This window comes from Cyprinus carpio, chromosome B22 (genome assembly GCF_018340385.1).
Source record: "Cyprinus carpio isolate SPL01 chromosome B22, ASM1834038v1, whole genome shotgun sequence".
Taxonomy (NCBI): domain Eukaryota; kingdom Metazoa; phylum Chordata; class Actinopteri; order Cypriniformes; family Cyprinidae; genus Cyprinus; species Cyprinus carpio.
This window is the reverse complement of record NC_056618.1, coordinates 27,378,721-27,401,710: the sequence shown is the minus strand read 5'-3', so window position 1 is coordinate 27,401,710 and position 22,990 is coordinate 27,378,721. Positions and strand designations below refer to the sequence as shown.

General features: G+C 37.2%; 1 protein-coding gene across 1 annotated transcript; it reads right to left on the bottom strand.

Moving 5' to 3' along the window:
• Positions 1-151: 151 nt before the first annotated feature.
• LOC109046656 (vasorin-like) lies at positions 152-22,990 on the bottom strand. Its single transcript, XM_019064427.2, has 2 exons — positions 22,659-22,990; positions 152-4,238 (listed from the first exon to the last, which is right to left on the bottom strand). Exon 2 carries the CDS (start codon positions 4,206-4,208, stop codon positions 2,145-2,147), a length of 2,064 nt encoding a protein of 687 aa, XP_018919972.2. The 5' UTR covers positions 4,209-4,238; positions 22,659-22,990; the 3' UTR covers positions 152-2,144.

The following is a 22,990-nucleotide window of genomic DNA, read 5'->3' as shown; positions in this document are numbered from 1 at the left end:
CTTAAACATACCCGGGTATGTCACATAACCTGCTTTCTGGAATACCCCCCAGTTCAGCAAAGTTAGATTAAATTCTAGCTTTGTGGACATGCTGTTTTAATTACAGAGTACAAGCATAACATTTTGGTAGGGAGTAACAGTCACAGAAGAGTGTTTTTTCCATTTTATTTTCTCAACAGATGTCACATTTTTCTTCCAAAAAGTACACATTTTTACATACAAAAAAAAAGAGAGAGAAGACTTGGCTTTGTGCACAATAAAAGAGAGAAACAACAAGCATCCAAAGCGAGCATGAGACTTGAAAGCGGTTTTGAACATTTTTAAAATATTTAAAAGTCCCTCATGCTGTTTAAAGCAGTTCCTCTTTCCAGTTCAAACATTTAGATGTGCTAGATGCTGACATCTTCAACGCACACACTTCATACGGTCACAAATATGTGGTGCAGGGCTAAAAAAAGGGGCTGCTGAGAGTGGGGAGAATTTGACAGTTGACCTTTCCTCACTTTGGATTAGATTACTGGCTCCATTTCTCTTAACACAACTTTACTGCGCTGATAATGCTCATAAACATGCAATTCCACAATGACACTTTTGGCTTAAACACATTTGCACTTTCACACAGAAAAACTCAGTCTTGTTGTACATGGGTCTTGTTATATTATTTTCTGACGTAAACACTTAATGACGATTCATGGGGAAGCTGATTAATTCAGCTTAACAAATTAAATTAAAAATTAAAATCAAGTTGAAAAATATTTTTTTGGCATAGTATTTTTTAATCATTCCGTACCCTGGTATATATGCAAGTACCATGGTATTAGCACCTGATACCATCACTCTACCAAGGAAGCTTTTGTTAGTTTTCATAGTCTGCTTGAAACAAATGAGCAAAGCCATCTGCATTCAGCTTGGCAACAAATAGAAAAAAAAAAACTGGCTTTGAAGACTTCCCCTAGCTTGTGTTTGGCGCCCATGAAGCATGAGTACAGGACATTTTTAGAAAGCTGTCACTTAAAAAAACACCTTTGTTAAAAGCGTTTGTTATCCATATCATTAAATAGTACTAGTGTGTTTGTTAATGTGTAAAATTAGTTTGAGGTCAAAAATGGCTGCGGTGTTTATAGTCTTGCAAAGTGTTTCTTTGTCAGACGCAGGATGAAGACTTCACTCATGTAAAGTGAGTTTGTTTACATTTACAAGTAAAAGCATTTTAACTTGTTGCACTCAAGTGAGAGGAGAAAGAATGTTTGCTACAGTCTCATGTTTACAAGTCAAAACAAACACAACAACTAAACACAAAAAGCGACACAGAATTGGCACTTTAAAAAAAATTGTTCACCCAAAAATTTAGATTTCATTTACTCTCATAAACTCTTCCCAAACTCATGTGAGTTTCTTTCTACAAAATTTAGTTTTTTTTTTTATTCATGGAAGACAATTGGTTTGGAATGACATGAGGGCAAGTCAATACCAGAATTTATTCTTGGTGAACTGTTCCTTTAAAAATACAAAAACATAATAACACAGCTTGAACATAACAGCGTAAACTAGACAATGTAAGAAAATGTCTCTTCATGTTTTTTTTTTTGTTTTGTTTTGGGGGTTTTTTCTCACAGTAAATAATCTCCTGTGCAGGACAGATGGGGTAGAGGAACAGAGGGATGTTTAAAACCTGTTTGAAGCATCTTTTAAGAGGCTGATCACTTTCAGCTTCTCTAGGCACCTCTTAGGCACAGTCCCAGTGTCTCTGATCAGTGCAATTTGTTTCTGGACAAAAAAAGTCCAGGCGTCCAGGCTGACTCGTGTAGCTGACTCCAGAGCCAGCTACACAATTAATGAGCAACCTTTAAAGAAACCTGTTTTCCAGTCTATCAAACTGTGTTCAGTAATGTCTGGCCACTTCTCAGAGAGAAATTCTTGATAGAGTCTGATATTTATGGTTATAAAGGGCACTTTAAGGCATCTGTAAAAATGTTGATGGCAAATGCACCTGGTTTAAATACTGGCAGTCAGTTGGCTGGGATGCATTAAAATGTTCACCAACCCACCAGAGTCTATCTAGTGTCTACATCGCACCCGCCTGCAGGAGTCATGGAGCACATTGCCCTCTGTGGGCTGGAGGTATGAATAGCGCAATATGGTTTTTACACATACAAAGGTTTTGTACAAGCTACATTATTGTTGGCTGGACACTGTCCTTGTATTAAAGGTGCCTCGTATTCAATGGTATTTTGCACTAAAGATGGGCAAGGGGTGATGTCGGGTTGTTTCGGATGTGTCAGACCATTCTCTGGACTGGTTTTTACTCCCTCTAACTCCAGAGGAGATGTCTCATGTAAGTCCATATCTACTGGAGCCTTGGATCTCCTCCTGTGACGGGTAACCACCACAGTAGCTACAATGGCCACAACCATCACCACTGCCACAGCTGCCACGATGGGTATGAGAGAGGAAGAAGGTTCAGTCTTGTTAAAACTTGGCACGTGGGAGGAGTGTGAGATTCCTGTAGTGCGAGCCTCCATGCAGGCACTAACCGAGACATGGACAGGCTCTCCCAGAGGACTAGCACATACAGAATAGGTGCTATTTGGCTGCAGCCCTCTAAGCGTGTATTCAGGGTAAGTTGGAGGCACATTCAGCTGTAGTGGCCGTCGGTCGGGGCCTGACAAGTTTCTGTAGGTCAGACGGATTCCTCGGATGTGTGGTCGTGTTTGGATGTAACGGTGAAGGTCTAATGAAATGGAAGTGCTGGTTATGTGAAGGGAGCTGATTGTGTTGGGGTGGACTGTAGCAATGGTCTCGATAGAAACTCTTGGCGAAGGTGGAGGAAAGAAGCTTGGATTTTGAATCTCACAGTAGAGTCCTGACATTGAAGGTGGACACAGGCAAACAACTGCCCCATTTGAGTCAAATACACATGTTCCCCCATTTAGACAGATATTGGAGGGGCATATAATGTCCTCTTCTTCAGAATCTTCTATGATTTCTCTGGGGAAGGCAGTGGTCTGGGAAAGAGGGAAGCTGTCTGTTTCTGCTGAGGGCATCTCACTTGGTGGCACCGGGGGAATGGCGTGTGTTGTGTCTGATGGTGTGGTGGAGTTTATGGGCTTGCTTGTAGTACTGCTTGTCCCTGCACTTGTTAACACAATGGTCGTAGTGGGACAGCCAAAATCTTTATGCTCCAACTTTGCTAAAAACTTTCCTGAGTTTATTGGTGGAAAGTGGCAACGAGTCTCCTCCATTCTCAGCAGTTCTATTTGAGCATCCTTTACCCATGCTGGAAACCAGGCCAGTGGGCAGAGGCAGTTAAAGGGGTTTTCTGCCGCAGTGAGCTTCTCAAGTTTGGGGAAAAGGTTGAAGAAGCCCTCGGGGAAGCCTTGCAAATTAATGTTGCTCAAGTCAAGCTCTAGCAAATTAACCAAATTTCGGAAGTCTTCTCGTTTTATGGATCCCAAGGGATTACCAGTTAAATTTAGGTTTCGTAGGCCCCCCATTGCCTTCAGTGCAGGTTGAATCTCTACAAGCAGGTTCTGGGAAACATCCAGAACATGTAGGTTCACCAGGCTGCTTAGCAGCTCCTCATCCAGACTGGTCAGCCGCAGTCCAGCTATTTTAAGAGACTCAAGGTGTGGTGTCTGTAAATCTTTAGGTCCAATAGGTGGGATACTATTATAACTAAGGTCCAAGTGGAGCAACTTGGGCAGTTGCAAAGCTGGCAACACACTAATCTGATTCCCCTGTAGTTTCAGCTCCAGTAGGTTGTCTAGTCCCTCAAATGCAGCTGGGTGAATGCTCTGAATGCGGTTGCTGTAGAGATACAGCCTTTCCAGGTTGACCAGTCCAGCAAAGCTGTCTTTGGAAATGTGGGTGATGTGGTTTGAAGAGAGATCAAGGTTGTTTAGAGAGGAGAGTGGGCTGAACACCCCATCAGGGATTTCACCGAGGGCATTCTGACTCAAGTCCAGCATTCTAAGCTCGCCAAGCTCTGTAAAGTCCTGCTGCTGCAATGTGTTGAGGTTGTTCTGAAAGACGTACAGGTTCTTTGTGGACGAGGGGAGGCCACGAGGCATGTTGCTCAAGTTCTGCTGGACGCAGAAGATAGCACCAATGGGGTTGCAAGTGCAATCTTGAGGACATCTGCTGGTCAGAGATCCACAGAGTAAGTGAAACAAAATGAGATGAAACAGGGGAGATAATGGCCGCATCATTGATCACTGCCTAGCCTTTGTGATTGAATCCTGCAATAGAAAAAAAAAACAGAAACCCAATGTCAAAACTTACATAGATGATCTTGTATTGTATATATGAGTTTGCACATTATTGGGCCTTTGACATGGGTGTCCAGTCCTACTCCTGGAGGACTACTGTCCTGTCCAGTCCTGAAGATTTTAACTCCAACCCTAATTAAACACACCTGAAACAGCAAATCAAGGTTTTGTTTTAAGGGCCTCTACTATAAGCTTTCATAGATGGAGCAGATTGGGGCCCTCAAGTAGCAAGGCTGGACACCCCTGACCTATGCAGATCATGGTAATATTAATAATAAACATTTCAGTGTTTGATGTTCAGATGGTTCTCCTTGCTAAACCATTTTGGTATTCTTTTGGGACTATGCAAAATGTAAAATTTGGGTCCTGAACCAAAACCAGTTTTGAACAATTCCTTTATATGGCTTGCAAAGAGAAAATGGCACACTTGAAGCTTTTGTCAAGGCTTTAAAACTCCATCCTTACACAGAGAAAACAAAACAACCATCCTACAGGGCTATCATCCAGTTGTGATGACCACAATTGTCATGCCCAATGTAACTTTATGATATTTAAATTACACAAATACTGCAGGTAAAAAAAGAAGCTTGGTTTGAAATGCTGTGGCAGAAAGTTTGTAAAGTGTTTTTGAGTCAGTTCTGAGTTAGTCACTGATGCCTCCTTAGTTAAGATGAATAAATAGGTGCATGACTCTCTGCACTATTATTGAAGGTTGTTTCATTGTGTGGCTAAAAAACTTTGTCTTTATTTTCCTTCAACATTTTCTGTGATCATCCAACAATGGCTGTGGTATATGGCCCAGCTGACCGAATGTCTGTTGACCTGCCTTGCACTCAGTTTCACTCTTTCCACTGTTTGCTTAATGAGGTCTTCTCAGAGAGTTTAGACCTCATCCCAAAATATGTCCTCAGAGCAGCCCACCCAGCGTTTCAAAGCCCAGCACACACAAACCTGGAGATTCTTCATTGACACAACTTATATTGTCTAAACATAAGTAGCTTTCTAAACGTGCAAATAATTGCTAGCTTAAGTGGTGCCCCTTAACTTTCAATGAAAGTCCTTGTGTTATATTGTGTGTATCCCTTTTTGGTGATTGTTCAACAATCTCTTTGATTTTCTAGTGAACAAAGGCCTAGGCCAAGCCTCTGCCATCTTCTCCACTGCTGATATAACAATGTGTATGTTTGTGAGTACAAAGAATAGTTTACTGTTCCAACAAGAGTCCTGGCTGCTAAAGGGCCAGTCTATTGAGGGAGCTGAACAACCATTTGTTTGGCAGGTACGCTCACTCTTTTCATCCTTGTTTTCTGTCCGAGTTTCCTTTTGTTAGCTTCTTTTTCTCACATCAACCATTTATCTTTTTCTCTGCCCCTTCGTTCCCTCCTCCTGTTGAAGGGCAATGGCTTGGTTATTAGGAAAGCTTGTGATTATAGTTTCTCACTCTGTTTTGTTTTAATCTGATCTGATAGAAGAAGCCTGTTTGAACATGATATCTACTTATTAGCTGGTCCACGCTAGTCATTGGCTGGTCGACCAGGCATCACTTTCCAAAAATCAGCTTGACCAGCTAGTTTGTTGCTGGTATAAGTTGGTCTACTAGCTGATTGCCAGCTGGGATCAGCTAGAAACTAGCTACTATGTTCTTAAAGGCCTGGACACACCAAGTCAACGTTTGGGCTAGTTTGTTTGGTGTGTTCCACTCGTCGGCTCTCTTCGGGCTCACGTCGATGGCATTTCGCCCGATTCAACATGTTTGAGTGAGAGCTCTGATTGGATGTTCAATTTAGCAAACGAGTCAGTGCCCCAGAATTGAAGCGAAAGTGGTGAAAACAAGCACATAAATGAAGGCGGTACAGACAGAAGGCTGTTTAAATGTTACGTGATCTTTCCCAATCATTCTAACATGCGAATGTTTTCATAACAACATGAGCCGCTTAAAATGATTAAAGTTATCAACGTAATTGATATTCAAAATGGTATGTTTTCGTTGCTTTATTATATGATTTAGTTTATTTGAGTTTTTATCGTATTTGTTTGTTTCAGTTTCTCCTTTTGAATGACGAATATATAGGTATCGATAGCTGCTGATATAGACAGTTAATTCCTCTCACACATGCGTAGAACACACGTGTTAGGTTACTGTCGGCTGTAGTCTGTGGGGTGTGTATGAGTGCAGCTTTTTGATCCAACGCTGCCGACGTGAGGTGACAACACTGTCGGCTTTTTTATATTCTAATTTTTTTTGAAGTTGGCTTGGTGTGTCCCGGGCTTAAGGTAAACAGCTTAAGCTCGACTTTCCTGGAGGGATAGGAGAGAGAGTGAGTATGTATGAGTTTGCCCTATGATTCAATTTGGTCCAATTATTAAAACTGTAATTATTCTACTGTTTCATCTTAGTCATAATTCATCATTTGGTTTCCCTCTCCAGCTTATTTGATATATATTTTGTCTTTGATATTTTAGGCACTGTACTTTCAGCTGCAGTTTTAAACATCTCTTGTATGTTTTGGCTTTCCATTCCACCTTCCTTCTTGCTATATAATGTGTTTGGACTCTCTGCAGGATGCTTGACTTTTGAACAGAATCTAGAGCTTTCTTTAAAGGGGGTTTCTACCTTCCCGTCTTTTCTCTCCTGTCTTCTCTCACCCTCCTTTCATTCCCCCTTTCTTCTCTGGCATATGCTCAATCCCACCGGCATGAAAGGAATTTTGCAATAAACCTAAAAATCTATCTTCATCACAGGAAGGCATGGGGCCTCCTAAGGGTTTGACATTTCTCTCTCTCACTCTTTCTTTATTTGTTTCAGGGTTCATGTACTTCTTTGCCAATCTTCTGTCAGAACTGATTGCATGAAAACAGGTTTGACGGGGATGGCATGAGGTGCAGAAGGAGGTCACAGGTGAAACAGAGCTGAATGTCATCAAGACTTTTGTTTTCTTCGTAGGTCACACATCAGAGTGATCTTAGTCTTAGTCACTGATTTAATTACAAACAACTTTGTTTGTTTTTAATTGTATGGAGAGAAAAAAATATATATATACAGTATATATGTGTGTGTGTGTGTGTGTGTATATATATATATATATTGTTTTTTTTTTTGTGTGTGTGTGTATATATATATATATATATTGTTTTTATTTTTCATTTTTATCTAGATTTGGTTTCTCTATATAAACACACTTAGAACAAATTCATATGCCTATGTACTAAGTCATCCACTGGAACACCACAGTTAGCAGAAGCTAGAGATTACGGTTTATAGAGTTATAAATCTGAATATTTTTCTTACAAAATTGCATTGATTTGCTTCATAGGGCCTTTATTAACCCCCCGGAGCTGTGTGGAGCACTTTCTTATGATGGATTTATGCACTCTTATTGCACTTTAAAATCTTAAACGCCATTCACTGCCATTATATAATGCTTGGAAGAGCCAGGGCATTTTTTTTATATAACTCCGATTGTATTCATCTGAAATAAGAAAGTCATATACACCTGGCTTGAGGGTGAGTAAATCATGGGGTAATTTGAATTTTTGGGTGAACTATCCTTTTGACATTAAGTCAGTCTGATGATTTACGGCACTCTTTTAGCCTTTCGACAGACATGTGAACACCAGCATGCTTACACACACCCAAAAATTACCACACAGGTATCACTCCAACACACACAGACACACACTCCCTCTGGGTTTGGCTCAGCGTTGTTTTATTTATAAGCCATGAATGATGAATGAATGCCTAGCTGAATGAGTAGATGATTATTTTGTTATTATTAATTGTTATTATTATGACGTTAATTTTGACATTTTTTTGTTTTTTTTTTTGTTATAATTATGTTTTATTATTATAAGAATGTTTTTTTAATTAGTGAGTGATGAGAGAGAGGACTTGGAAAGGGGGATAAAACAAGACTGGAAAGACACAATATGAGATACCGTGAATGACCCTGTTTACAGAGTATTTGTGTGGGTTTTGTTTTTCACTCATTCCTTTTCATCCTTTATCCTTCCTTTAAAAACTGCTTTTGAATGCCGGAGTTCTAAATAAATATAGCCGAAACCGAAAAGTTGAATAGCCGAAAGTTGTTTACTTTTTCAAACAAAAGATATGGACTTACTCTAGCACTTGGAACACATCATGAATGATTCAGTTCATTCTTTTAAACTAACCAGTATAAATATAATTTTCTGATTCAATTTAAACGTTGTCCAGATGTCCCAGCTTTTTATCTAAATGTTAAGTATTATGTTAAATACTGCTGTTAATGAACATTTTTAACCAAAATAATGAAATAGGGGTGTTGGTAGTTAGTAGTTAGTTGTTAGTTAGCCTAGTCCAGTTACAGTTAAATACTCTATATCTGTATATCCAGTGGTCGAAATGTAAAAAAATTCAGGGGGGATAGTATTTGGGTTTGGGGAGTGGTTATGTGGGTCCTGTAGCTAATTTTACATAATGATTACAAAATTTGTCTAATTTTTAAAAAGGTTTTTATTCGATGAAAAATATCCTTATTGAACTATTATTTTAATACTTTTTTATCCCTTATTGGGCCTGAAATGGATAAATTTTGGTCAATATTGATAATTAAACAATATTTTGTGCTTTTGTGCTAAAACCATGGCTGGTTTAGGCCTGTCATGGATAAATAATGATGACAATAAAACCACCAGTAGGTGGAAGCAAGCCCCTGTTTTGATCAATGATTTATTGAATCGTTCAAATCAAATGATTCATTAAAAACGGCTGATTCAATTAGAAACAAAACAAGCCTGCTATATTTAGCTACAAATTTGTTAGTAGCTTATAGTATAGCTAAATATTTTTGGTATTAGTGTAGTTAACTACGTAATTCTAGTAGTTTGCAATTTAACCACCTACTTATTCTTAGTAGTTGTAGTGTAATTACTTTTTTCTAAATAGTAGCTTGGCAGTTGACCTCTTGTTAAAATGTGGGACACACACCCAAACACTCACAGTTTCACTCACTCACATTTACTAGTAGATAGAGGTGTGAATGTGTGTTTCTTTAAATAACATACTTGTAATGCTACTTTCCTGAGATTACTCAGCCATACACACACATACTGACACACAGATAAATACACATTTCCGTCAGCAGCTCCTAAGCACAGCTGCACTGTGTTACCCAGAATGCATTGGAACGGTCTCTCCGGGTGACAGCGCACTCCCAGTAAGAAACTGTTTTGGGATTAGGGTAGGGGGAGGATTTCAGGGATGGAAACCAAAAGAGAAACAGGCATGTGCAGTTAAATGTGGATTCTGTACGAGTGTGCCCATACCTGTTTGTGTTTACGCATGCTTGAATCAAGCTCATGAACATGGGGCTGATTTAAAATACAAAACAGATTCATCAGGGCAACTGTGATTTTCCTCATGCTTCACTTCAACCACAACAGAAGCTTCTAAAGCAGAGCCAGAGCCAAGTCTCAGCTGTCCTCGACTAGCACTTAAATCAAATTAGACCGCTACAGTATCTTATCTCTTTCTCCCTTAGACATCAATGAGACTAAATGCAATACAAATAATCTGAGCTCTGCTATCTACGTTAATGTTATAGCGCTAGCTTACTGTATGTCAACAATTTTTAGTATTTGCAACCCATCTTTTCTGGATGGATTTAAACCATTAGGAATTGATTGGATCATGAAAAGTGGCATTATAGTACCATAAGCATTTTGGCTCTTTTATATTACCTGATAACATGCACGGCCTTGATGACATCAGCAGAAAAGGAAAGTCGTTTAAGAGGTCATAGTAATATGATTATTGCAATATTTTCTGTATTTTATATTACAAGTATATAATTAATAAAATAAATACAATAAAATAAAATATTATACAAATAATATTTTAAAAAATAAATGTTCATGAAAAATAGCAAGAATAACATTTTGTGAATCTTGTGCAATAACACCATGAATGCTAAATTACTAAAAAAAAATAATAAAAAAATTAATATGTTAATGTAAAATAGCAAGAATATTATTTTGTGAAACTTAAGTATGTGTTTAAATGTTTTAGAGTAAACCTAAGGTTTTGAGAATGAGCTAAAATGTTTTAGAGTAAACCTAAGGTTGTGAGAAAAAAAAAACTTTAAAGGGTAAGTTCACTGATTTTAAACCAGCTTTGTATTCCCAGAGGAAAAAAAAAATATTGCTTAGAGTTTGTTCTTCCTAAGTTCAGGAGACTTAGTTGTGATTCTCATATATTTCTCATTTTAGTATCAACAGTGTCTCAGATGTTTCTCCTGAAATTCTTTTGGAAAAATATAACTAAGTTCAGGTGAGTTAGTTGTTGTTCAAATATAATTGATAGGCTGGTTGGAAGTTGGAAGTTTTGTATTTTGTTTTTATGTAATTGCTTTTTTAAGACATTTTTTATATCATGTTTTATTGCTTAGATTTTTATTGCTTAGGTTACTCTTTCTTTCTTTTTTTCGGTTACATTTTTTTGTTTTTTTACCTTTAATAGGCAGGACAGTAGGAAGATAGACAGGAAACAGTGGGAGAGGTGAGAAGAGAACAGAGGAAGGAAAGTACCTTTAGCTGGGACTCATGCTATCGGTGCAGGTGCAGTTGTGCCTTCATGTTTGATCTGCTGCCTACAAGGCTATGGTTCTGACAAAGCTTACTTTACGCTCAGGATACTTAAATGCCGCTTGGCGTCCTTTCCTGATCCTGTCCCCCCTTTCTCTCTCACTTCACTTCCTGTCTACAATACTCTCCTATCCTAATAAAAAGCCAAAAATGGCAAAAAATAAAAACATTGGTGGTTGTACAAATGGTAATCAATACGCCAAAAAACATGGTTACAACACATTTACTACAGTAAAACCATGGTTAATTTTTGTGAGGGGTAAATAAACTATGTTTATTGTCTTTCAAAGGTACCTACACCAAGATATCACTGCTTATTTGTCAGCAAAAGTCCGTTAAACACATCATGCAGTGGACTTTCAACAACTCCGGGGCTTTTTTTGTATCCCTGCTCACTGACAGTCTTTAAAATCATTGAGCCCAGTGCATTATGGGTGTTTACGTTTTCCTACCTTTTTTACTCGAGTGCTTTTGCTCTGTTTTCTCTGTTTGTGCAGTAGAAATTTAAAGGCGCAAATAACATTTATTAATGTTACAATGTCAAGAACTCAAATTTTAGGTCCCGATTTCTTTGGACTATTATTAAATAACCATAATTAGCTCCACTTAAGAAGTAGTTTCACCCAAAACATTAATACAAACACACACACACTTCAAGCCCTCCAGACAAACACTCTCTCAAAGACACTAAAAAGGCGGAGAGTGGCTTAAACCAGACTAAGTGCAATAAAGGTAGACCCTCCTCCCCCAACTTTGCTTCGGGCCTGCAGGCAGTTCAAGTTACAATCTACTCTGTGTGCATGTGCACACCTGCTAGCCATGCACATCGGCGGAGACACCGCATTTCTGTGTGAAACGTGAGAAACCTAACAAGACTAAAGACCAAAGAAGACCAACTTACACATGCTGCTGACACACGCCAGCCTGTCATATACTGTTACAAAGGTGCCTATCTATCTATCTATCTATCTATCTATCTATCTATCTATCTATCTACCTACCTACTGTGGTGAAAAATATGCCTGGAAACTGTAGCATGTCTGGCACGAGAAGCATTTTAAGATGGGTGTGTTTATTATGAAAGATGTCATTTGGTGTTCTTAGCATCCTTTTGTGTTGCACATTTCTTTCTGAAGGGCTGCATTTGAAAGGTCAGCGCGTTTGCTACTTGGTTGCCTGTAATATGTTGCTGCTATGACTAGCATGCTGTTAGGTGGCATAATCTGAAGCCATGGCATTGTGTGTGCATGATTCATATTTGCTCTGTGCCTCTCTCTTTATGAATACACACTACAAAAAGTACAGGTTTTTTTACACTCATCCATAAAACACGATGAATGTAAGCTAGTTCAGAAACACATTTGCATACAGATATTAAGACTTGTTTAGATTTTATTTTCATATTCCATTGGGCTAAGAAGTAATTTGCTATGGAGTAGTTAAATTACATTTTTATTTTATTATAAGAATAAAGTTATATTTTCCAAAAGCATGTCTTAATGTTATGGTTATGAAATGCTCCAATTCGACTGTAATGAGTTATATGAACAACTTTTATGATGCTATCTATTTCTTTTGAAACTTGAAAGCCTATTAATTGTAACTTCATGCAAAATAACTTGGAAAATAGGCTTCAAATATTAATATCCTTTCAATGATCCGCATTCAGTTATTAAACACTCATTAAAACTTCCAAATACACATTAAAATTCTTCATTAACATTAAATACATTATATATTAACATGAATTTTATATGAATATAAAATTTGTTTTTCCTTAACATTCAATACTTAATATATTTTTTTATCAAACAAAATGTTATATATATATCAAACTGTACCAATAAAATGTGCAATCAATCATTGATCTGTTTACAAAGGGCAAACTGCACTTGAATTGCGTTGTGACAAATGAAGAGTGAGAGAGAACTGTTTGTACTTGTCTATACATGTCTCTTTCTCTCTCTCTCTCTCTCTCTGTCTCTCTCTCTCTGTGCAGGTTTAGTTGGTTCAGGACAGGTTCCTTGTAGTTTTAAGCTCTGTTTTCCTGGCTTACCTTCAGACCTAATCTGTGTGTAATAGAGTTAATCATAACAGCTTTCACCTTGACATCTCTCAAAGAAAAACAAACACACACACACACCATATAAGAATATTTATCTGACTGAGGTGAACATTTGTACACCTGCTAAACACATTCAGCAGCAAGTTATTCAAGTTAACACACTCTTTATTGTTATTCTGTGTACTACGTAACACATAATAGGTGTCAAAACATTGCTGGCCTGACGCCATAGATCTTAATGCTATGACTCATACACAAGTACACAGATTTCAGGCGCTAGTGTCAGTCACCAGTCAAAGCCTTGAGCGTTAAATGATGTTTAAAACTGATCTGCAGTCAAAGAGTCCAGCAGATGTTTACTCGCACTGCACAGGTGTGGAAAGCATCCATGCCAGAGAAAGAGAATGAGTGATAAACTATAAACTAAACCAAAATTAAACCAACTATTTCATGGAAAAAGCTGTTTTAGGCTACACCAAATTTGTTTAAATTTGAATATGAATTGAATGTGAACCTTAAGTTCAATTGAATTGAACTGAGCTAGATAAAGAGAAAAACAATGACATCAGAGTTAACTATAAAAATGACTGCATGGATAACATTCATTTGAATTTGAATATGAAACTGATGAATGTAAACGAGAAGTGAATTAGCCTGAATTAAGTTAAAAAATATTGTGAAAATGTCAATTAAATATTTTTCTTGAACAAAATCAAATCATATATATATGAGTTTTGAATTAGCCTGAATTAAGTTAAAAAATATTGTGAAAATGTCAATTAAATATATAAATATATATATATATACACACACACACACAGACACACACACACTCTAAAAAACCCTGGGTTGAGACCGTTGGGTAGGACGTTGGGTTGTTTTATCTAAGCTTTTTTTTTGTTGAGTGTTGTTGTTGGAAGGAGGTGGTGGAGGGGAGGAACGTCACGTTAGCATGAGGCGACGACAGTGCGAGAAGCCGCCATTTTCTCAGCGTGAAAGAAGTGAGAAGTGAGTGAAAGACATTATGGTAAGTAAAGATTCAAAATTGTTTATGTCCGGGAGTATTTTGAGGTTTCATGAAAGGCGGAAATAAAAGAGCTTATATTGAAAAATACATGGACACGGCTTTTGCCTAAAAAATGAAGGTCTTAACGGCCTCTTTTACTGAACGGAAGAGGTACTTTTAATATAACGTGCGTGAGTGTCTTATGTCATATTTACATAAGATTTTACAATATCTGCACTTTTTGAGGTATTAATAGACGGTTATGGTTACGGTTACACTCATGTTAATTTGTTATCTTATTTTTAGCGGTTAAACTGAATGTACGTTAGTTTTCTTATGGTTAGCGGTTAAACTGAATGTACGTTAGTTTTCTTATGTAATAAAGACTAGCATGATTATTTTGAGGCTGTTGAAGTGGTAATTGTTAAAAGTAATGTTTTGCATGTAATATTTCAGACTTGTTCGTGTCGGGAGTTAACTAACATTACACAGAAGACAGCTTTTGTGAGGAGGGGGCGGTGTTCTCAGCTTCTTCAGAAGAGAGGGAAAGACGGTTTTAAGGCAAGTAACATATACATCATAATTCCATCATGTTATCACTTTTTTTTACTAAGACTAAAAGAATGTTTGTTTTTGTAGATGTTGAAAGCCAGAGACAAGACAACTTCATACTTTTGAGACTGATGTGAGTTATTTTTAGAAAATAAATGTTTCTGTTGTGTCCTGCCTGTTTACTTCACATTTTGATGCAACAACATTGTGATTACGTGCTCATATTTTATTTAAACCATTGATGTCCCTTTTTCCTTTGCAGAACTCAATTTTCTCAGCTTCAGAAGAGAGGTAAAGACAGTGAACCTCATAATTCCATGTTATCAGTTTTTATTTTATTTTATTTATTTTTTTTTTTACTAAGAGTAAAAGAATGTTTGTTTTTTGTTTTTGTAGATGTTGAAAGCCAGAGATATAGGAGAGCATCATTCTTTTGAGATTTATGTAAGTTATTTTTAGAAAATAAATTTTTATTGTTGTCTCCTGCCTGTTTACTTCACATTTTGATGCAGCAAAAGCATGATTACGTGCTCATATTTCATGAAAACCATTGATGTCTGTGTTCTTCATTGCAGAACCAACTTTGGAAACCAACTTTCATCATTCTTGGTCTTCCTTTCTTAAAGGAATAGTTCACGCAAAAAATAATTTACTTGCCCTCGTGTCATTCCAAACCTATAAGACTTTTGTCTGTCTTTACAGCACAAATGAATATATTTTTAATTTTCTCATAATTGTTTGTTAATCCATTGAGAGTCTAGATAATCTGTATTTTCGAGCCTCATAAATACAGAGTTATTGTAGAAGTAATCCATTCCGATATTTATATATGAATAAATCTTAATTTTATGATAGCGAACATGTCTGTTCAGAAGAAAATATTGGTCTCCCAGACTAGCAATCGAGGACAAAAATTGAGAGAATATTAAATATATTTATTTGTGTTCCAAAAATTAGCAGAGTTTGTATGGGTCTGGAACAACATGGGGGAGAGTAAATTATGACCATTTTCATTTTTTGGTGAACTAACCCTTTGAAGAGCAGACCTCCACGTACATGAACATTTGTGAGGTATGTGAATGTCATGTCTGTTTTAATGTTTCAGTAAAGAATTAGCTTTCTGAAAGCAATATATTCTAGAGCGCTGTGGTAGACAGAGACATTAAACAACCACACAAAGTGATTATTTACCTATCCTTACTGATGTGAATACACCTCTATCTGAAAATGGATAGTTTAATTAAATGTTTTCTTTTTTCAAAAGTGTTTCTCTTTGTAGGCCACTGATGAAGAGCAGGCGGTGACTGGGATGAATGCTGGTCAGAGAAGAGAATGTCCTTTCCCCTAAACTGATGCAGCAGTGGTTTTAAAGGAGGACGCTGCCCTGGGTGATGTAGAAGATGTCACATGTGCTGATGGGGCTTCTTCATGACTACATCAGTTATGCTAAAGAGATCATGAAAGTTGACAGTGATGCATGATCTGTATTCATGGACTATGAAACATACTGTAAGTATATAATTTGAAAAAAAACAAAATGTTAAATGCTTGTTCTGTGCTGTTTAGTAGAAACAATTCATACACATGCTCACATTCTTTCACACACGCATGCGTCTGTTAAATGTTATAATATCAGTGTTAATGTTGTGCTTTATTTGTGTACTCTCATGCCAGAATAGTTTGTAAAGAACTTAACTAATTTTACAATTATTGTATAATAGTGTTTTTGTATATATTTCTACAATATATAAAATCTACCAAAAAAGTCAAATTTGATCTTAAAAGTTATATTCAACAAATGCTTTATTTATAAACTCTGTAGCTGTTAATGCCATACTTTTCTGTATTTCTTCTTACATGCATGTTACTTTTTGACTTTTTCTCTTGTTTTTAATAAATATTTACCTTTTGATAGTTATTCTTTGTGTGTAAAAGTGATTTTAAAATGAACAAGATTTGTAGGTTTAATGCCTAGCTCGATTTGGGTTCATTTTAGCCTAGCAATGTAGTCATTTTAAACCATAAAAAAGCAACCCACCAAATTGCGTTGTTTTCAACCCAGCAGTTTTTACAGTGTGTGTGTGTGTGTATATATATATTGCATGGAATGTCATGCTAGTTATGTACATGGAATTAATTTGAATTTGAATATGAATTAAATGTGAACCTGCTATCCTCTGCAGTGAATGGGTGCCGTCAGAATGAGAGTCCAAACAGCCGATAAAAATAGCACAATAATCCATCAATAAATATCTTTTTGAAGAGAAAAAGCTGCATGTTTGTAAGAAACAAATTCATCATTAAGATGTTTTTAACTTCAAACTGTTGCTTCCAGCAAAAATAGACAGTCCTCTATACATAATATTGCTTTATCCAGTGAAAACATCAGCCTGTCTGAATCAGGAGAGAAATATGCACAGATCAAGTACTGTTTACAAAGAAAACAGTTGATGCATTTTGATATGAGAGGACAGCAGAGGTTCATTACAAGTGATGTAATGCTAAATTTCTCCAAATCTGTTCTGATGAAGAAACAAACTCTTCTACATCTTGGATACATTTTCAGCATTTTTTAGGTGAGCTATAACCTTTAATGTAAATCTGAATATGAATTAAGTGTGCCTGTAGTTGAAAGAAATTTAATTGAACGGAGTGCAAAAGGGAGAGAACTCGTGGCTGGGACGTGCTGGAACAAATCACCCCACCGCCCCCTTCTTGCCCCACAGGGGGTGTCCTGTCTTCTGACCAGCTGTGTCAGCTTGAGTGTTTTCTGTTTCAGGGGCTCTAAAGACTTCAGTCTCTCAGACCAAATCTCAAATCTGATAAACTGTACGATTCTGCTCAATTTCTAGGCCATTAATCAAATAATCACATTTGTGATACTGTGCATATGGTCTCCTTTGTCGAAAAGGTCAGATGTTCTTGCTTCCACTGAAACAAAGGATGCTCTTTACACAAAACTCAAATGCCTTTAAAACAAAGCGGCAACAAACCAAATACCAAAATACTACAAAATCAACAGAAGCTCTGGTTAGAACTCAACACCTCAGTCCTGAATTACAAAGCAGATCTGTTTACAACAGACAGCCCATTAAAACAAATAAACGAATGTGATACCAGACTCAGTTCAACTCCAGTGATGTTGAGGTATGTTGGAACAAGACCAAATCAATTTCTCTGCCTGTCCCGACGTGTTTGTACCATGCACGGTGACATTGGGGCTCCCTGGGAGAACATTTACCTCCTTTGAATGATGTAGCTGTTGCTTGTAATGTGTAGACATGGTGTAAGTGTGGCTAAAGTAACTTAATGCTATAGGGAAGTTCTCTGTCACTCTCCAGCACACTGATCTGTTTGTGTGCTGTTGCAGCTCGCTGAAAAGCAATGAAAGACAGTCCGATACAATGTATGTGTGTGTATGTGTGTGTGTGTGTTGAAAGGCTTATCTGATCCTGTCCTGGCAGTCTGCTGATGAATTTGTTTTGAGACCATTCAGTTGTGGCACTGATCGATTAAAGTGTACAAGTGACCTCAGTGTGACTCTACCAGTATTCTCAAGTTAGTTTTGTGGCTTTGCCGTGTGAATATACAGAGGGATTAGCCATTCATAATAGATGTCACTTACATCTCAAAAGGATAATTCTGTCATCATGTACTCATAATATCACTGTCTTTCTTCTGTGGAACACAAAATGAGCTTTTTTCTTCATACAATTAAAGTCAGTGGGGTCCAATGTTGTTTGGACAACACTGGACACAAAATAAGTTTTAAAGAAGTTTCTTATTTTTTGATAGAATTGACATTTTTGATTCATCTATCCATGAAAGTTTTTTTTTTTAGCTTATACGATTTTTTTATATTTTTGAAAGAGGTATGTTATGCTCACCAATGCTGCCTTTATTTGATAAAAAATAAAGTAAAGAGAGTTATATTGTGAAGAAATATATTTACAATTAAAAATGACTCTTTTCTATTTTAATATATACTTAACATGTAATTTATTCCTGTGATCCAAAGCTAAATTTCCTGCACCCATTACTTCAGACTTCATTGTCACTGTGATACATTTATTCAGGAATCTCTGATGAGTAGAAAAAAAAGAAAAGCATTTATTTGAAGTAGAAGTGTTTTGAAACCTTTTAAGTGTATAGTTAGTCACTTTTGATCAATTTAATGCATAAAAAAGCTTAATGACTTTTTGAAAGCAGTACATATTTTTGAGCATCTTCTTTACCAGTCATGTGCATGTTTATTATTTTTTTATTATAACTCACTGTTGCAGCTTTACTATAACTCGTGCAGCAGCCAAAGTAATCATAGAAGCAGATCCCTTTGATCAAACAGCATTCTCCTGAGTAACCGCGTTTGAAGGACGGCAGACGGATGTTTGCTGTTCTTAACTTGTGAAAACCTGAACACCACCCAACAGACTCAGCCAAAGGCCATAACTCTGTCCTCAAGCGAATAACAAGATGTTACAGTTCACATTCAGAAAGAAAAAAGATTTAAAAAAGAGTGGAAGATGTTCTCAGTGCACCTGGGAGATGTTTTGCTTGCAGAGCTATGTACCCTTAAAGGTAAATTGCATAATTTCCTCCTCAAAAACTGCAAACAATGATTGTTTTCAAACAGGTTTCTGCTTTTATCTTCTATTGGTTGAATAAATAGATAGCTCCACCCTTAAACTCACACTATTGGTTGAGCTAGTGTTGCTATGTGCTGTGGGTCGGGATGTGCAAAAAAAAAAACTTCTCAGGGGATTCAATCTACAAATGGCTTTTGTAAATCTGTCTCTGCATATTAAGAAAGTATTTTAGCATAGCATCCAGTCTTGTTAATGCTTATTTCTAACATTGTGCTGACCTCTGTTATGCTTTATCTGTGTGTGTTTATTTTTCTTTGTTTCTCTTGGCATTGGCTCTTGCCTTCACTCTGCTCATGATCACACACACAGCAGGGCTACAATCTAAACTCTGTTTTTACACGTGGACACCATGGCAGAACATACATAAAATAAATCCTAAAAGCCACATCATGAGATAATACAGTACTTCAGCTTTTCTTCACCAGTCTTGCTTATCTCTTGTCAGCAGTAGTGGGGAAGCTTACATTTAAGATGGATTTATATTAAATTAAACTACATTTTCTAACATTTATATATATTAATTACAATTAAAAAACACAACAATCTAAAACATGGTAATGATCAGCCTGTGAAGCCCAATTACTACTTTTAGTTAGTTATTTCCAACACTCCTGGTCCTAAGTTTAGCCTAAGTTAGGACCAAGTTTAGTTATTGAAGAAAACTTCAAACTCAAACAGTAGCTAAAAGCATAAAAAGAACTTATAATAATAAAAAGAACATACAAGGGCTAGGAAAAACACACTGAACTTGTTCCGAGCTCTCCAACACTAGCAAGGTTGAATGTTGTCCCATTGTTTCATGCTTAATGTTCCTGTATTGCAACTCTTTGTTTACCCAACACTTCAAGGAAGAAGAAACCAAAAGAAAATCAAATCCCAGTCTTAGTAGGAGGGCTCATGCTTTGGCAGTCACCACTGCAACAGATTTTTGTGATTTTGAGTGATCAGTATAATCCAAACAAGAAGTGACGTGTTTCTAGAGTTTCCATCTGACCTTTAACAACAGCCAGAGTCACACTCAAGACACAAAAGGCCCAATTTTTACAATCAAAGTGTTTTCAACTAAATAATCTTCAGATGTCAGACACTTGACTCTACCGCAGACTAATTAAAGCCATTCTTCACTTAGCATCTGCACACACTTATTCCTGCTCGCTGTGTCTTAACGTCCATCATGCAGTTATTAACTATTACTGGGAAGCTCCTTTTGAGATACTCCCCTATTTAGTTGTCATGGTGGCATGACCCGAGCACTTATTAGCTGACCCTTGAGATTAGTCCAAGCCTGGCCAGGGGGGGTTAAGCCTTCACCTCCAAATGCCCACTATAACATCCCACTAGTCCCTTTAATTAAATTGCTGAGACACCGCGTCAGGAATGTTTGCCTGTGCTTTTTGCTTGAGCTCCTTCTATATCTCTGTCTTTGCTTTTCTCATACGCTCATCCCTCCTTCGTAGCCTAAGTGCCCCCTTCGTGTTTGCCTCTCCCAAACGATGACTGGCAGCCTGCCAGCTGATCTCTAAGTCTCTGTGACCGAACAAAAACGAGAAGAATGTGTTAACATGCCTACTACAGTTATTATCACACATTACATAAGGAATGCAGCCCAGATTACTAATGACGGATCAGATTTTACTCGCAGCTGGGTTCTTGGTCTGCTTTGACGTCATTCATAAACAATATCTCACTAAACAAGCAAATGCTATCTTGGGTTTTCTGCTCAAAGGGTCAGTTGAGTGCAGTGCGAATGTGTGCTTATACAATCTTCTTAACTTCTGCACACAGCCAAAAAATAAAGGTTCTTCAAAGCGTTCTTAACTCTTCCAGAAGTGTATATTAAGTTATTGAGATGCTTATATGGTTTTGATGGTCGATGATTGAAAGAGTTTTATAGGATCTTTAGACCAGCATATTGGTTTCTGAGTTCCTGCCAGCAAAATATGGTTTTCTAAAGGACATGCTAAAGATTAAAAAGTTAAAGTCCTCTTTAGAGAGCGTGCACTCTTAAAAAACAGGTTCCATTAAGAATCTTCACTAACCATGGGACCTCTCCACTGCACAAAAGATTCTTCAGATTATTAAAATGTTCTTCACACTAAGAAAAGTGGTTCTTTTAAGAACTATTCACTTGGAGGTTCTTTGGGAAACCAAAAAAAAAGTTATTTGGTATTGTTGCGAAAAAAAAACAACAACCTTTTGGAACCTTCATTTTTAAGACTGTGTACTAAAACCCAATTCACAGATGCTACACCTCTTATGTTGTGATAATCTACTGGGTATTTAAAGGTTATGAGCATTTCAGCATCTCCTTCAGACTTCTAACCAACCACTGAGCAATGAAATGTGGCACACAGCTGAGGAGGATTACCAGAACTATTCAGAATCACTAAAATGAATGGCCAAAACCTCAGCATGTCACTCAACCCTTGCTGTAAAGTACTTCTTAATAGAGTCCTCCACAAAACTTTTCTTCTCAACTGTTGAGGTGTCTTTGAAGCAACACAGATAATGGGTTTAAAAGCCAGAATGACTGAGCATAATCTACTTTACACCCCATGCACTTTTTAACCCTTTTATATAACTTAAATTTATAACAAAAAAAGATGTTATGATACTTTGCTATGATGCTGCTGATGGTCTTGCGCAATGCTGTCTTGTGGCGTCCCAGCACTGTTTATGTGATATAGTCTATCTGTGCTATCTAAAAGTGATGTAGATTGATATCACTTTGTTTTGTAGATGTACCGACCGATAATGAACAGAACTGTTGTGGTTATCTCCTCAGGAGAACGTGACTAATGTTTAATCTAACTATGTGGTTAAAATCACAAAGTGGTGTTTTTGCAATCTGTTCACACATGCACATAGGTACAACCACTCAAACCGTAATTAGGGAAGTCAGCCACAAAACACACCACCATATTTGCACATATAACATAAAGTAATAAATATGTAATGTAGTGCATGTATGTAATATAATATAGCCTAATATAAAAGTGTTTTTTCTCACATTCTTATAACTTCCTGACTCACTATTAAGATTTGCATGCATTCGTCATGTTTCATTGTGTTTGTGATTATTATGAGGGATAATGAGATAGAGGAACGTAGCCTACTTTAATTCACAACAATGTATTACCGACCAAGCAGTTCTTGCACAACATGATATATCGACTTGGGTTACCTGGTACGAAGCGCATAATTTTAAAACAGACGTGCTTTAGTGAAGCCACTTTGAAAGCTCATGAGACCAGGTAAGAAACTTTCAAACACTGTTACTCACTGTCAACATTTATTTTCGCAACAAAAGTAGCCTTAACAAAAGTTTCAGAATTAAAAATGAATTCCATATTATTATTTCCAGTGTAACACACTGAAATGTTTCGTGCAGCCCATATTGATCTATTAGAGAACCCATAAAGATAGCCTACATTAAATATTTTTTCAAGTTTACATTCTGTCATATTCAGCGAGCATCTATAAATAATTGCAGTGCTTACCTGTAAAATGCGAAATGGGAAGCAAACGTGCGTTGTTTTATCCACAAGAGACCACGTAGCGTAGTAAAATAATGACTTTCAAGACTCTTGTACGGTCATTCATTAGGAAGGAATAATTTCTCCTGAAGGCAAGCTCTGACACACATCACCATAAAGCGCACATACGGAGCCTCCCCGTCCCGCACAGGTTGCGTCCAACCAGACGTCTGAACTTTAGGAACACGGTGGTGTTTTTACTGAGTGGCAGGAGCGCAACACCTCCAGAGTTTTAGGAAGGAGGAGCAAAACTCCTCAGGCTTGACTCAACTCTCCGTCGCCAGGCTGTGGTGACA

Bases quoted from the DNA above. Each gene is read 5' to 3' on its own strand.
- LOC109046656 (XM_019064427.2), bottom strand. From the start codon at position 4,208: ATGATGCGGCCATTATCTCCCCTGTTTCATCTCATTTTGTTTCACTTA.